Source organism: Chiloscyllium plagiosum, unplaced genomic scaffold (genome assembly GCF_037043375.1).
Source record: "Chiloscyllium plagiosum isolate Xiang-an unplaced genomic scaffold, Cpla_swu_hap1 HiC_scaffold_2, whole genome shotgun sequence".
In the NCBI taxonomy this organism is placed as follows: domain Eukaryota; kingdom Metazoa; phylum Chordata; class Chondrichthyes; order Orectolobiformes; family Hemiscylliidae; genus Chiloscyllium; species Chiloscyllium plagiosum.
In genome coordinates this window covers 113,491,317-113,508,006 of record NW_028270140.1, presented here as the reverse complement: position 1 = coordinate 113,508,006, position 16,690 = coordinate 113,491,317, and the positions used below count along the sequence as shown (strand labels likewise).

Here is a 16,690-nt window from a genome sequence, read left to right as displayed (position 1 = left end):
CGTGCTGTACATCTCTATGATTCTAGCATTGGGCAGCTACTCCTCATTGGTTATGTGCAACAGTGTTCATATTTGTTTTAAAAAAAGCAAGCTGTACAAAGGTTAAGCAGTCAAATTTGAGGCGGGCTAATATATAAAAGTATTGAATTGTTTTTAAATTGCAACAATTGTCATTTGCAATAGCTAGAGAAATATGAGTCTTTAAGTGTATATCCTAAAATAGCTGCAAATGGATGGAAATTTAAAGGTGACGACCATTTAAATTTTGACCCAAGATGATAGTACCAGTAGTTTCGAAGGTGAAATCACTACCTACTTAAGAAAAAGGCCCACAAAAGGCTGCAGGCAAGAAAATGTTAATAAACATAATTTACAGAAATCAGTCATTCAGCCCAAGTGATCGCTGCCTATGTTTATGCCTGTTCATGCCCTACATCATCTAACCTCATTAATATATCCTGCCTTTCCTTTCTCCCTTAGGTACCTATCTAGTTTCCCTGTAAATGACTGCAGTGGTATTTTCATGTTCTCAATACTTTATGATGCAGATATTTCTCATTAACCTATTGGATTTATTAGTGACTTTTCAATATTTATGTTCCCTGGTTTTGGGCTCCTCCACACATGGAAACATCTTCTCTATTAAATCTGCCATAATTTGCAAAGATCTCCACTCAGTTTTGCTCTTATACAGTTAAAAGCTCCAGTTAGATTTGCTTCTCCTTATAGTTATAACCTCAGATACTAACTTCAAAACACGGGAATGACAGGGAGTATGCCAAAGCTCAGCTAAAGCAAAGAAAACAAAAATGTGTTGAGGATTGAGTTATTTTCATCCATGCCAATCAAAGTAACATTGATCTGTAGCTGCAAGGACAGAACATCTGTGTGAAACACTGAGCCAGAGCCGCTGAAAAGAGTAATGAGGTCTGTAGGAACACAGTTATTAATATTCAAAGCAGCCAACAATTTGTCATGAGAAAAAGACACTCCATGAATTGCAAATTGCCACAATTTGCTTTCCAACATTTGTGATTTCCAAGTTAGATATGATTTGCAAAAATGATGCCTTGGACTTAACCTTCACATGATTTTTAGGACAGTTTCATTGACACGTCCAACTGCATGCCCATCAAACTGCAAGAGTTAAGCTTGAAACTCATCAGTATATGCAGGTTTTAACAATGTGCTAAGGACTGCCAATCAGACTTTCATGTACAGAAAGTAAAGAATTATAAATGTAGTGAATTGATGCAAGTTTTAAAACATGAATTATAATGTTGTTGCTAACACAGGGACATGGTTGAGGGACGGTAAAGACTGGCAACTCTACATTCTGGAGCTTAGGATCTTCAAGCAGGATAGGGATGGGTGTAAAAGAGGTGGTGATGTTACATTATTAAGGATCAGTTACTGCCTAAGGAGATATAATATATTGTAAGGATCTTCAAACGAGGCTTTGAGAGTAGAAAACGAAAAAATTGTGGATGTTGAAAATCAGAAACAAAATCAGAAGTTGCTGGAAAGGCTCAGCACGTCTGGCAGCATCTGTGGAGAGAAATCAGAGTTAGCGTTTTGGGTTCAGTATCCCTTCCTCAGAGCTGATGGTAACTAGGAAAACGTTAGTTTAATGCAAAGGTGGGCTGTGTATCCACAAATAACTTCATTCTCCCAGGCTGATTGTTATCCACTTTGTCTGTCCAACTGTTCCCGGCTCTCTTTGGGCTCTATCTCCAACTACTATTTACTCCTTGCCCCTTCCCCCACCCTCACCCCCATCCTATCTTCTGCAGGATGGGTTAATAGGTTTGTGAAGAAGCCATAGGAGACACTTTATCAGTCACGGTATAAGTTACAAATGCAGGGAGATCATGCCGGAACTGCCCAGGACATTGGTTAGCCACAGCTGCAGTACTGGTCACTGCACTATAGGAATGGTGTGACTGCACTGCAAGGGGGTGTTGAAGAGATTTTCAAGGATATTGCCTGAGATGAAGCAGTTTAGCTATGAAGGGAGGCTGAATAAGCTCAGGTTTATTTTTGGAGTAGAGAAGGCTTAGAGGGGATCTTATTGAGCAGTATAAGAGTATAAGCAGCATGGACAAGGTGGATAGAAAGCTGCTGTTCCCCTTAGTTAAAAGATCAATAATAAAGGGGTGTTATTTTAATGTGAAAGGCATTTTACACCTAGAAAGTAGTGGGAATCTGTAATGCAATATCTGGGAAGGTAGGTGAGGCAGGAAACTTTACAATCTTTAAATAAAGTACTTGGAAAATTGACAGACCTTGGTATCCAGTATTCTCCAAGGTACCCAGCAGTGCTTCGCTTTATGTATGATGGGCCTGTGCGTTCTTTTGACTCCTCGGAAAGTGAACAATTTTTTTGGACACTTTAAAATAGACCGATAACGTAAAGTAAGTGGATAATAGTGTTTCTTTTTTCCTTTATTTTTTAAGATGTTGCTGAACCCTTTTTTTCTGATAATAGTAAGTGATAATGTATGCTTGAGGATGGGTAGAGTTCTACTTTTAATTTCCTTGTTAAGAGTTTATTTTATTTTTCTCCTTTCCTTTGGCCAGAGTCAGGGATGCGGCTCAAGCTGGAAAGAGATATGAAGGTGTTTTTGGGATATGCAAGTGCTCCCTGTGGGCAGGGGTAGAGCCCCTTCTTAAGTGTTGTATTTGGTTTTTTTGTATATGTAGTTATTAGGGTGTCAGATGCATAGCTTATGTAACTTTTAGGTTTTGTGATTTTTTTTGTTTACACTCAGCAGTTGTTATTTCGAGTTCTTCCTTTTTAGATATTAAATGATGTTATAGAGAGTCATGGCTAATTATGTCCTCAAATGGTGTACCTGGAATGTCAGAGGGATCCATTCGCTGATTTAAAGGAAAAAAGGTGTTTTCCAGTCTTAGAAAGGAGAGGGTGAACATTGCCCTTTTATAGGAGACTCATCTTAAAGATAAAGAAGATTTGAAATTGCAACAGGGTGGATTTGGTTGGATGCACATCTCTTCCTTCAATTCTAGAAGCACAGTATGGCCACACTCATTAGGAAGAACCTTTCATTTAAGGTGCTACAGCAAATTAAAGATGAGTATGGGCGCTTTATCATTCACAAGGCCTCAATACATGGAGAAGAGTACAGTATCTTGAATGTTTATTGTCCCCTAGTGCATGCCCTTAATTTTTTGATAGACACATTCTCCAACTTGATGGCTGTTGCGCCATGGCACATTATTATAGGGGGCAAGACTTTAATTGCCTTATCCCGCGGTGGATAGAATGCCGAGGGGCCCCTCAACAATCTAAACAATTAGTGGATTGATGTGCGAAATTGGGATTGGTAGATGTCTGGAGGCATCTCCATCCCACGGGTAGGGACTTTACGTTTTTCTCTAAATCACACAAATCTGATCCTCTGGTGACAGTTCTCAGCAATGGTGTGAAGTCTAGTAAATTTAATATTTATAGGGGCAGACAGCAAGGTTGTCCCTTCTCGCCATTACTTTTCACATTGGTGATTGTGCCACTGGCAGAGGCAATCCATAGAGATCCTAATATAGCCGCCCCAAAGGTAGGATCTAAATCACATAAGATCTCACTATATGCAGATGATGCTCTTGTTTTCCTGTTGAACCCAGTGGTCTCTGTATCTCATCTGATACAATGCATCAATTCATTTGGTTCCTTTTCGGGTTATAAGATTAATTTCTCAAAATTGGAAGCTATAACTATGGAGGGGGGGGGGGTGAGGACGGTTCTTAGGAGAGCATTTGAGTTGGGGGACGAATTACAGTTCCCCGTTAAATGGTCACACGAGGGTTTTCTTTATTTAGGCATCTTTATTATTCCTGCCTTTGATCAGTTGCTTACAGCCAATCTTTCCCATTCGTTTGACAGGATTAAGTAAGATCTTCAGCGACGGGAGGCGTTTCCAGTATTCTGGCTAGGCCAGGTAGCTCTTATCAAAATGAATGTTCACCCCCACTTGTTATATCCTATACAAATGCTTCCCTTAATGTTTCCTAAGCAAACATCCCAGAGATTTAATGGATGGTTTAGCTTCTTTATTTGGTGCCGTAGGCAAGCTCTTATCAAGCTAAGTTTCGGTTGCCTCAGGGGTTGTGGGGAAGGGGGGTCTGGGCTCTAGAAAGGAGAATTAGGGGTTGAGATCTCTATGGACACATGGGGGGCCATTTGCGAAAATGCAAGGAAGATTTTGATCTGTAATAGCACCTATACCATGCAGCTAAAGATTTTGCATGGGGTTCATTTGGTCATTGGTTGTGGTCTTGCCGTAACCTCCGTATATAATGGAATGCTGCGGCAGGAGTTATCGAGAGAGTCTTTGGGGTCAATGTTAAGATGGATTGTATCTCTCTCCTCCTGGGCCGCCCCAATATACTCTCTCTGGATGCTCATGAGAAAAAAAAAATTAATACTCTTGCTTTCTGTGCAAGGAAAAATATTCTAATGTGTTGGATCTCTGAAACCCCCCCGCCCTGGTCTGTCGGGTTGACATAGGCTTACGGAATGTATTCCTCATGTCCCTTTTACGAATATGGTACACCGGGAAACTGAAAATTTTTAGAGGCTATGGTAGCTGTTTCTGGACTATTTGGATGTAGATTTATCTGACATTTTAACTGGGGCTTTTGTGTAGCCAAGAATGGTCTGATCTAGTCTACGTGATGTCCTTGAAGGAAGAATTTCGAATACATTTGTGTAACACTTAGGGCTCTCGGAGGTCGGGAGCTAATGTTTTGTTGTGCTGAGCTGTTTTATTTATTGATCTTTGTTTTATTTATTACCTTTATTGATCTGCCTATTTTTCACAAGAGTATAGTTGTGTTTTGTTTATGTTGTAGGTTTTTTTTCCCTCTTTTGCTGTTATATACATATAGAGCAATGTTTTTTCTCTCGGCTTGTTGATGTTGTAATGTAATTTTTTTGTAATTTTATAAAAAAACTCTTTCAATAAAAAAAAGTACTTGAATGAGCAGTTGAAATGCCATAACATTCAAGACTATGGGCCAAGTGCTGGTCAGTGGGACTAGTGTTGATTTACAGCAGTTTTTTGGTGGTGGGACTGAATGGACCTCTTCTGCACTGCCATGATTCATATTAGTCTTATTTAGGATTATCACGAGGAGAAATGTTTTTCACTCTGAGGCAGTGGTTTCCAATCTATTTAAGCAGAAGATCACTTTTCAATTTAAGTGCATCACAGGTCCTATCACCAAGAAAATATCGAATAAATAGTTTGATTTAGTGCTATATTAATTTAAAACCAAACGTACATAATTATTAATTTTGTCCTGAACTCAGTAATTCTCAGCATTACACATGAGAGTATACATTATCTGCCAGTGCCTTGAAGTCTGGGTTGTAGTTTGAGTCTGTTGTTGAATACAGACTGAAAGGCAGGTGAAAAGCCTATCAATATTCCCTGTTGTCCAAGGCTTTCATCCTTGCTAATTACCACATCAATTTGTGCATCATCTGCAAACTCACTGATCAAACCTCCTATATTTGTGTCTAAATAATTACCATATGCCATATACAGTAAAGGACTCAGCACCAAATCCTACAGTACACCACTGGACACAGGTTTCCAATCACTAAAATAACCTCTGACCATCACCCTCTGCCCTACAGCCACTCAGCTAATTTTGGATTCAATGTGCCAAACTGCTTTGGATCCAATGGGTTTTATCTGCTGACGATTGCCCATGTGACAGCTTGACAAAAGCCTTACTGAAGTCCATGTAGACTTCAGCATATGCACAATACTCATCCACACACCTCACCACCTCCTCAAAAAAAATTCAATGCAACCTGTCAGACATGATCTCCCCCTTGACAATGACACGCTGAATATTCTTGGTTAATCTTTCAATGAAGATGAAGTCAATCCTCTGAACTTTTTCCAAAGGGTTCCCTGCCACTGATGTTAGACTCACTGGTTTAACCCTACCAGATTCTATGAACAATGTAACCCATTAACTGCCCTTCAGTTCTCTGGAACCTTTCCCATGTCCAGAGATGATTTGAAAATTAATGTCAGAACCCCGACAATCTCCTCCTTTGCTTTTCACAACAGCTTGGAATACATCTTCTCCAGCCCTGGGAATTTATCCAAATTTAAGACAGTTAAAAATGTTAATACTTCCTCTGTTTCAGTTGGAATTTGTTCAAGTATATCACTATGCCCCTCCCTTATTTCTGTATTTATATTGCCTTTCAGTTGGTATCTACCATAATCTTTTCTTTTTCTGCTTGTCCAATCCTGCACATTCTTTTAAATCCAAGGTTCTCTGAATATGCTGGTCCCACGCTTCAGCTTTATAGGAACATATTGGCCTTATACTCTCACTATTTCCTTTTTCAAAGTCTTCTACTTCTCCGTTGTAGATTTTCCAACAATTAGCTGTGCCCAGTTCACTTTGGCAAGAACCTGTCTTATTATCCAAAAATCAGCCTGTCACAAATTTACAACCTTTACTTCTGGTCCATCTTTGTCCTTTTCATGACTGCCTTAAATATTACTGAGTTATGGTCACCATCACCAACATGTTTTCACCATTGACACATCTACCACTTACCCAACTTTATTCCCTTACATTAGGTGCAACATTGCTCCCTCTCTCATAGGACTTCCCCCGTGCTGGCTTAAAAAGCTCTAATGGATACATTTTAAGAATTCCATTGTCTCTAAGCCTTTTACACTTTTTTTCTATCCCAGCCAGCTAACAGCTAAATGACAATAGCGCAACTAAATGGTGTTCATAGTGACTCTCTCATCATGAACAATGGAATTTAATTATGGTCAAAAGAAATCAAAATTACAAATCTCAACCACTCTGCAAAACTAAGGATTGTGAAAATGACTGTATAACTGCAAATCCTAATGCTACCAGTCCACTGTAATGTGCAATTCATAGATTGATTCCTATTTGTTTTTTAAACTTTTATCATTTTGTACTCATCTCATTTGATTGTACATGTGTTGTGTTACTAATTCTTCTGGTATTTAGTAATTAATAAGCTCACTCTTTGTTAATACAAGAAAGTCTGATTAAATTGGCTTCTTTTAAAATATAAGTTCATTTGAGTCTTGGAGAAAATTATTCACAAGGAAGGATTTTTTTTATTAACCTTGTTGTGACAAACCAAGGTGAGGGGGAACTCAGACAGGGAGGTGAGTAGTTCATCCCTTCTCACCCTGGGACTTAGCAGTTAGACTGCCAGGGGTCTGCTTGTAACAAATCACAATTGCTAAACTGAAATTATCTCCTCATCTCCGACTTCAGCCTTGGTGGTATCCTGCATTATAGGCACGGCTATTTTTCTATTTCTGAGGAAAACTAATGTGTCTCAAAATTTGATGATTTTATATTTTTTCTTGCAGTTTATTTCGCCATTTTCTTAATGACTTGAATAATTCTATTCACAAATATCCTGACTTGATATGCTTATATGCAGGATGCCAATGCAGATTGTTGGCATGTTCACCAGTGCAAGACCTGCTTGTAGGTATCAGAATTGATTGGAAAATACATTTTGTAGGATTTTAATTATTTGTCGTTTGAGGTCTAGTCAAGATGTTATTACAGAAGGCAGGAATTTCAGACACAAGTCATAAAGGTGAGTGACTTAAATTGTTCAGCTTAGAAGTCATGAACTATTTTAGTTCATTTATAGCTTCTTATATCCTTCAGTTTTTTTTTCTGATAGTCAAGACTTTAGAAGCAATCAAACTCTAACACATATTAGAGATCGATCATCGATCGTTTTCTTCTAAACTACCAACTGGCACAATATGGGTTTGCATTTGGCAGGAGCTCCTGGTTTTAGTTTGAGCACACTCAATATAACATACTGATAACTGTGAACCTGTGCATTATGTTTTACCATAAGCAACAACTACTTTGCACCTAAATAAGCTTTCAGGTTGGCAAATTTGCATTATGTTCAATTTCTGCAAACTTAATGAGGCACTACCAAAACTGTGAAAAATTTTTTTTCAACATTTAAAAGGTAATTCTTACAGGATAAAAGTAAAATATCATTTTTATCCAATAGTGATTATTTCACACGTGTGAATCATATTTTATATCCTAATGCAGTTATTATGATTAAATGGCACATTATTCTCACCTACATGAGAATTTCCATTGGACAAAGGTTAGCCGAACATGTAAGGTTAAACTATATTTTTGAGTTGTCATAATTCGTTTACTTTAAATATTGCTCTGGATAAATATTTAGGGTATTAGGTATCATGATGGCTCAACTACATTTAAAAATTACCATGGCATTTTTCTTTTGCATTTGCCTCTTCAATCTTCTGTGCTCCCGTCTCTGGTCCTTCTTTAGAGATAATGCTGCATCAACTTTTAACTTCTCACTGTCTGCTGCCACCAATGTTCCTTTGTGGAGAACCTGACCTGTTTCTTTCAGGTAATCCATAAACCCATTAACATCTTCACTGTGATATTCTTCTTTGATATGATACCATTCACTTTCCTTCCGTTTTGATTTGTTTGGAATTCTCCCATCCTTGGCTTGCTGCTTTTCACCCCGACTGTTTTTCACTATTGTCTTACTGGGGTCTCTACCATCATTCTGTTTCAACTGACTCCATGGTGTGGCTTCCAGGACCTTCTTTTTATGGATGTTGTTAGCACGAGCCCAACGTGTCATTGTTTTCTTTCTATGACAATGCAGAGTAAGAGAAGGTTTAATGAAAACTACAATACATAAAATCTTAGCCTAACATTTATATTGTGTAAGAGAATGATACAAACAGAAGTTTGATTTATTCAGTCACAATAAAAAGGCCTTGAGCATGGATTTCTGGAAAATAAGCATCTCAAAGGTTTATCCTTGTCAAGTTCCACTCAAATTCTTTGGTAATAATTGGAACTATCTGAGAACGACAAACCACCTGCAGCGTCAAGTGATGTTCCCATGATTCATCTGTTTGCCGATACTGCCTAGGCTCAGAATGGCTACATGAATGAGACAATGAAGTTTGACGTTCATTAACACTGATTTCAGAAGAGCAAGGAAAAAGATATGAAAGGATAATTGTCTTCCCAAAATGTCCAAAAGTATTTTACAAACATAGGAATTAAGAAAAGGAATAGGCTGTTCAGTCTGTCAAGGTAAAAACAATGACTGCAGATGCTGGAAACCAGATTCTGGATTAGTGGTGCTGGAAGAGCACAGCAGTTCAGGCAGCATCCGAGGAGCAGTAATTGACGTTTTGGGAAAAAGCCCTTCATCAGGAATAAAGCTGTTCAGTCTGTCAAGTCTACTATGCCCTTCAACATGATTATGGCTGATTCTTCAAGTCAATGCCATATTCCTACTTTCTCACCATATCTTTTATACTTTTAATACCTCAAAATTAAAGAATTTCTTTCTGGAATACATGCACTGATACTCTCTCCACAGAAATCCACAGGTTAAATACTGTCTGAGTGAAGAACTGTTTCCTTATCATGGTCCTAAATGCCTATCCCATATCCTGAACGGTGAACACTCCCAGTCCTCCAACAGGTGGAAAAGTCCTGCCTGTATGTAGTCTCTTCAGTCCTAGTAGAATTTCATACCTTTCAACTAGAATCCCCCTCATTCTTTTAAAATCTAGTAAATACAGGCCGAGTTGAACCAATCTTTTCTCATATGACAGTCCTCTTATCTCCAGTATTAGCCTAGTGAATCTTTGCTGCACTCCCTTAATGGCAAATGCATCTTACCTTAGGTAGGGGGATAAATTAAAGTGCAGTTAGGCAAACACAAGTACAAATTATAGTTACTCATCAAATGGTCTTTTGTCACTGCCTCTTCGTCAGGGACAAGGCACTTCAATTCCATTTATAAACATAGTTGATTAGATTTGAGAACATAGGGAACATGCATAGGGGTTTGGAGAAAGAAAAATAGAATTGGGCTGTTTGGATGGCTCATTGAAAAGGCTGGAAAAGGCAAGGTGACCCCAATAACTTTCTACAGCACTGTATGATTTTAAAACAAATGTGCCAATTAATGAGCACATCATCCAAAACAGTATGAATACAGCCTGTGAAACACATACAAAGTATAAAGGACGTGTAGGTGCCGGTACCGAACTGGGGTGAACAAAATCAGAAGGTGAAGAGGCTGATGAAGTGGCTACGGTCCGAAAACTTGCGATTTCAAATAAACCTGTCGACCTATAACCTGGTGTCGTGTGACTTCCAACCGAGTATAAAGGGACATAGCCAAAAAAAACCTTTGCCATGCTTATCAGGGATGCCCAAAATTGAAGTTTATGTCATACAAAGGGTAACAGTGGGTCTTTTCTTTCTCTAAACTCATGCCTAGTTCTGATGTTACACAATGAGCTGCTCATTTGCAGAGTTAAAAATCACAACACCAGGTTATAGTCCAACAGATTTAACTGGAAGCACACATGTACAAATTATAGTTACTCATCAAAGGGTCATTTGTCACTGTGTGCTTCCAATTAAACCTGTTGGACTACAACCTGGTGTTGTGTGATTTTTAACTTTGTACACCCCAGTCCAACACCGGCATCTCCGAATCATTTGCAGGGTAACTGTTTTTGGTTTTGAAGCCACACTGATGCCATGGTTGATCTGGTTAAAAAGGCGATCCCCCAGATGTTGCTGGTGTGTTCATGGTCGAAGTGGTCATTACCCTGGCCGTAGATGTGACCTGCCCAGTCCCAGTCTCAGTCCAGGCCGGGCCGGGTGATAGCAGGAGCTGGCGATGGCGGGGAGGAGGGAGTCAGGGTCTCCTGTCCCCTTCGGGAGGGTCCTGCAGGGAGAGGGTGAGGGATGGGAGTGGGGCGGCGGGGAGAGTGCAAAGACCAAGCCCCGTCTCCAGCACCGACTCGCACAACCCCATCCGAACCGGCATCTTACCTAGAACCGTACTTCCGGTGTGACGATCAAACCGAGCCGTGCGCTCCCGGAGTGCACCAGAAAGGTTCCTACCCCTGACTGCCCCAAATCCCAGTGAACCACAGCATCCAGGGTCAGGGAAATCAAAGGGAAAGATCACTGTGTCGCCTCCACCCAAAATTAACAGGGAGAAACATCACTGTTTGTTCAGAAATGGGAAATTAACAGGGAGAACATCACTGATATTTGAGCAGAGGGAAATAGCATTAACTGTTACAAGTATAGGGAAGCAATAGAAGGAAATCACTGGTTGGTAAAGAAACGGGGAATTTACAGATTGGGGTGGCATGGTGGCTCAGTGGTTAGCACCGCTGCCTCACGGCATCAGTCTCCCAGGTTTGATTCCAGCCTTGGGCGACTGTCTGTGTGGAGTTTGCACATTCTCCCCGTGTCTGCTCCAGTTTCCTCCCACAGTCCAAAGAGGGATATGGGCCGAGTGCTGGCAGGTCAGACTAGATTGGGTTGGGATATCTGGTCGGCATGGACGGGTTGGACCAAAGGGTCTGTTTCCATGCTGTACATCTCTATGACTCTATGTGCAGGTCAGGTGAACTGGCCATGCAAAGTTGCTCATAGTGTTAGGTGCATTAGTCAGAGAGAAATGGGTCTGTGTGGGTTACTCTTCAGAGGGTCGGTGTGGACTGGTTGTGCCAAAGTGCCTGTTTCCACACTGTAGGGAATCTAATCTAAAAAAACCGCTGACCTTTCCAACCATGATTCTTTGAGGTCCGTGGAATTAACAGGAAGGAAATAATTGACTCACACAGAACACGAGGAATAAAACAGGAATGTAATGACAGAGGAACAAGAACTGTTGTGTTCTGGTCTTCTTGTCTACGGAAAGATATTCAGGCTATATTGAGATTTCAACAAAGGCTGACTAGACTGATGAAGGGAAAAAGTGAGGTCTGCAGATGCTGGAGATCAGAGATGGAAATGTGTTGCTGGAAAAGCACAGCAGGTCAGGCAGCATCTAGGGAACAGGAGAATAGACGTTTCGGGCATTAGCCATGAAGAAGGGCTAATGCCCGAAACGTCGATTCTCCTGTTCCCTAGATGCTGCCTGACTTGCTGCGCTTTTCCAGCAACACATTTCCTAGACTGATGAAGGGTCACTGGACTTGAAATGTTAACTCTGGTTTTCTCTCTACAGATGCTGCCAGACCTGCTGAGTTTCTCCAGTACTTTCTATTTGTGTTAAAGGTTTACCAGATTTATTTTTAGGACTGCAGGATTGGCATTTGAACAAACACTAGAGTAATTTGGAGTATATTCACTGGAGTTTAGAAGAAGGGGAGTGTCTCATAGAATCCTATACAGTTGTAACAGGAGTAGGCTGGGTAAATGTTAGCCTAATTGAATCTCTTCAGTGCAGATAGAAGTCATTTCGGCCCATTGAGTCCTCACCAACCCTCGAATGAGCATCCCACCAGACCCACTCCCCCACACTATTCCCATATTCCTGCATTCCCCATGGCTAATTCATGTAGCCTACACATCTCTAACCACTATGGGGCAATTTATCATGGCCAATCCACCTAATGTGCACATCTCTGGACTGTGGGAGGAAACCAGAGCACCTGGCAGAAACTTACGCAGGCACAGGGAGAATGTGCAAACGGCTCACAGTTACCCAAGGATGAAATTGAACCGGTGTCCTTGGCATTGTGAAGCAGCAGTACCATAGTGTCGCCTGTGTTCCCAAAAGCCTGGCAAGTCTAGAAACAGTGGTTACACGCTGAAGATATGGAGTAGGCCATTTAGGACTGAGATGAGGAGTAATTTCTTCACCCAAAGAGTGATGAGCTTTTCGAATTCTATGTCCCAGAAGGTGGTTGAGGCCAACACATTGAATATTTTTGTGAAGGAGATAGATATGTTCCGTCGGACTAAAGGATATTAAAGGGGGCAAAAGCCAGAACAGGGTACAGATCATATTGAATGGCTGAAAGGGCTTGAAGGGCTGAATGGCCTACTTCTGGTTCTGTTTTCTATAATCGGTTCCAATTTTTCTATTAGGCAATAAACAAGAGAGTAAGTTACTGACAATTCCAAGATCAGGGAATAAAAAAGGAGAAAATCACTGACAGTTTCAGGAACAAGAAATAACTGTCGTAAAATCCTGACTCTTCCAGGAAAAGGCAACTAATAGAGGGCAAACCACTGACTGTTCCAGTACCAGGAGAAACAACACAGGAAAAAAAATAGTGACTGTTCCATGAACAGGGAATCAACACCGAGAAAACCACTGATAGTTCCAGGAACAGGGACTTAGCAGATAAATTCACTGCCTCATACAGGAATAGAGAAATAGAATGGAGAAAATCAAACTGCTCTGGAAACAGGGAATAAACATAGGGAAATTACTGACTGTTTTTGGAACAGAAAATGAACAGGAAGAAAATCACTGACACAGGATCAGGGAATAAAAAGGAAAGAAATCTGAGACTCTTACTGGACCAGGATATGAACAGAAAGCTAGTCACTGACTGCTGCAGAAACAGGTAATATGGAGAGAGAAAACCACTGGGTAATCTAGGAATCAGCATCACTGATACTTCCAGGAAAAAGGAGTGAACAGAGGGAAACCAATGAATGTTCCAGGCATTGAGAAATAATAAGGAAGACATCACTGACAGTTATAGAAACAGGGAATTAACAGGTTGAAGATCACTGACTATTCTAGGAGCAGGGAATAAAAGGGAGAATTTAGATGACTCTTGAAGAAATAGCAGATTAACAGGGAGGAACTCGCTGACTCTTCCAGCAACAGGGAATAAACAGGGAAAATCACCAAGTCTTGCTGGAACAGGGAATAAACAGGGAGAAAATCACTGATTGAGACCATAAGACTAGAGAATAAAGGAGCAGAAGTAGGCCATTCAACCCATCAAATCTATTCAATTAGATCATGGCTGATCTGATTATCCTCAACTCCATTTTCCAGTCTTTCTCCATAAGCCTTGATTCCTTAACTGATTAAAAATCTAACTATCTCAGCCTTGACTATACTCAATGACCCAAACTCTACTGCATTCTGTGGTAAAGAACTCCATGGATTGACAGCCCTCTGAAAGAGGAATTTCCTCTTCATCTCTGTCATAAAGTAGTGTCTCCTTATTCTGAGATTATGCCCTCTGGTCTCAGACTCTTTCACAAGTGGAAACAACCTTTCCGCATCTAACCTCATGTACCCTAAGAGACGTGTACGTTTCAATGAGGTCACCACTCATGCTTATAAACTTTAATGAGTACAGCCCAATTTGCTCAACCTCTCCTCATGATCCAGTCACTCCATAGCTATTACCAACCTCGTGAGCCTTCTCTGGACAGCCTCCATCTTGCCTTTCCTTAGATTCCATCTGTGGTCTTACTAATGTCTAATGTTGTTTTAGCAAGACTTCACTATTTTTATACTCCACTCCCTATAAAATAAAGGACAGCATCCATTTGCTTTCCCTATTACCTACTGACCTTTTAAGCCAGTTTGTTTCAGACTTACCAACGAGGACTTCCAAATCCCGCTGTGCTGGAGCTTTCTACAGTATTTCCATTTAAATAATGTTCAGCTCTAATGACCAAGTGCATAACCTCATTGTTTTCCATATTATATTGACTCTAACAGGTCATATTTTCCATTTACTTAATCTGTCTATATCCTTCTGCAAACTCTTTGTGTCATCCTCCACAAACCTGGCTGTAGTGCATTCACTTTCTACATCCAGGAGCATGGAAAAAACCTGAAGAAAAATCGCTGACTGTTCTAGGAACAAGAAACCAACTGGGAGGAAATCACAGACTCTTACAGGTACAGGGAATTTAAAGAGAGAAAATGATTGACGGTCCCAGAAACAAGGAATAAAAAGAGAGAATGTCTCTGACTTTAGGCAATATGGAATTAACGGAGAAAAGAATCAATGGTTGTTGCAAGAACAGAAAGTAAGAGTGAGAAAATCATCGACCGAGGAACAGTACATTAACTGGGAGGAAATTATTGCATCTTCCAGGAATAAATGGAGGGAAAAATCACTGACTGTTGCAAGTTCAAGGAATAAAAGGGGGAAAATATCAGACTCTGAAGAACAGGGAATAAACAGGAAGAAAATAAATAACTGCTCGAGGAAGTGGAGGTAAACAGGGTTAAATGATTTACTCTTCCAAAAACAAGGAATAAACAGGAAGAAAATCATTGCGTTCCAGGTGCAGAAAATCAACAGCATTAAAATGACTGACTCTTTCAGGAACAGGGAATTAACAAGGTGGAAATTATTAACAGCAAGGAAATAATTGGTTGTTGGAAGAATAGGGAATTAACAGGGAGATAATAATTTACTCCTCCAGAATAAGTGAGTAGCCAGACAGAAATTTATTGTGTTCCAGAAACAGCAAATTAATATGGAAGAAATTACTAACTTCCATAAAGAGGGAATAAACAGAGGGAAAATCATTGACTCTTCCTGGAACAGGTAATAAACAGAAAGAAAATATTGACTCTTGCACAATAATCAGGCAGAGTGAATTATCACAGAGGAAATCACTGACTGTTCCAGGACTAGGGAATTAACAGAAGAAAAATCATTGTTCCAGAATCAGGGAAATAAATAGGGAGAAAAGCAAGGGTTCCAGGAAATGAAATAAACAAAGGCAAAATCACTGATAAGGATTAAATAGAAATAAAAGTCTTATAAAGCCATTGTACATCGGGTAAGTATGGTTAGTCTGCTACTGCCCTATATGATTCCTGACAGTTATCCTTAACACAACAAATGAAGGAAATCCCTTTTTGCGGTCAGTGATCAGGAAATCTTGCTGGATGGTGTTGTGCTCTGGTGGGATGTCATCTTCTCCAGGATCAAAGAGGAAGCTACAACATCAGACCAGGAGAGCCAGCTCAGTGCAGTCTCAACCATTCAGAGGAACTTTCAACCATGTGGGAAGAAGGTCAATGTTCTTCTCCACTTTGCCAGTGTAAGTGCCACCATCTTGTTTCCAGCATGTCACACTCACTTGGTCTCTGTTACTGTGACTGCTTTTCCCCAAAGTTCGTGCTCAACCTCTCTCACTATTACCAGTAACATCTTCCCCACTCACTCCCCCATCCCAACCCAAGACACCACTAACCCCTGCATGCTCTCTGCACTTCCTGCTCACTCACCTGAGACAACTTTCTGTCTGCATCCACAGTAACAGCTGTGCCACTCACATTAATTGCTCTTAGTAGCAGCTTCTCTCTCATCCCAGGAAGTAAACAGCCTACAATAGGTCAGAAAGAATCAAGATGGGGAGTAGACTGTTTAAAATTTGTCTCCTCTCTCCTTATGTATAGATCATCCTGAGTTTAACTGCCCCGAGTGGCTGACTGAGTCCATGCACCTGAACTAGCATAGGAGGGATCTTCCTGCAACAAATCCTCTGAATAGAGTCTATTTGCCTTGGTTCAAGTGAGGCATGCTGGCAGCCTTGACAAACTTAGTTTCTGTTATAGGACAGTAGTACTGTGAGCCTGTGCCAGAGAGGAAATGTGTAACACGACAAGACATAGTCAAGTAGGTTCAGAGTGAATGAGCACATGACAGAGAGCCAACAGCCTGCGGATTCAATCTGGCTCATCCATAAGCTACGAGTGTGTGTGTCTGAGTGCACAGTACTGAAAATGTGATGCTGGAAAAGCGCAGCAGGTCAGGCAGCATCCAAGGAGCAGAAGAATCGA

The 16,690-nt window shown here is 40.5% G+C and overlaps 1 protein-coding gene across 1 annotated transcript in view; it reads right to left on the bottom strand.

Moving 5' to 3' along the window:
- Positions 1 to 10,925, bottom strand: part of zcchc9 (zinc finger, CCHC domain containing 9) — a 42,363-nt gene extending 31,438 nt beyond the window's left edge. The window contains exons 1-2 of the mRNA XM_043708462.2: positions 10,715 to 10,925; positions 8,318 to 8,720 (exon numbers count right to left, since the gene is read on the bottom strand). Coding sequence (XP_043564397.1) covers positions 8,318 to 8,710 — 393 coding nt within the window. The 5' untranslated portion in view covers positions 8,711 to 8,720; positions 10,715 to 10,925. The remainder of the gene's footprint in view (positions 1 to 8,317; positions 8,721 to 10,714) is intronic.
- Between the last annotated feature and the right edge of the window lie 5,765 nt (positions 10,926 to 16,690).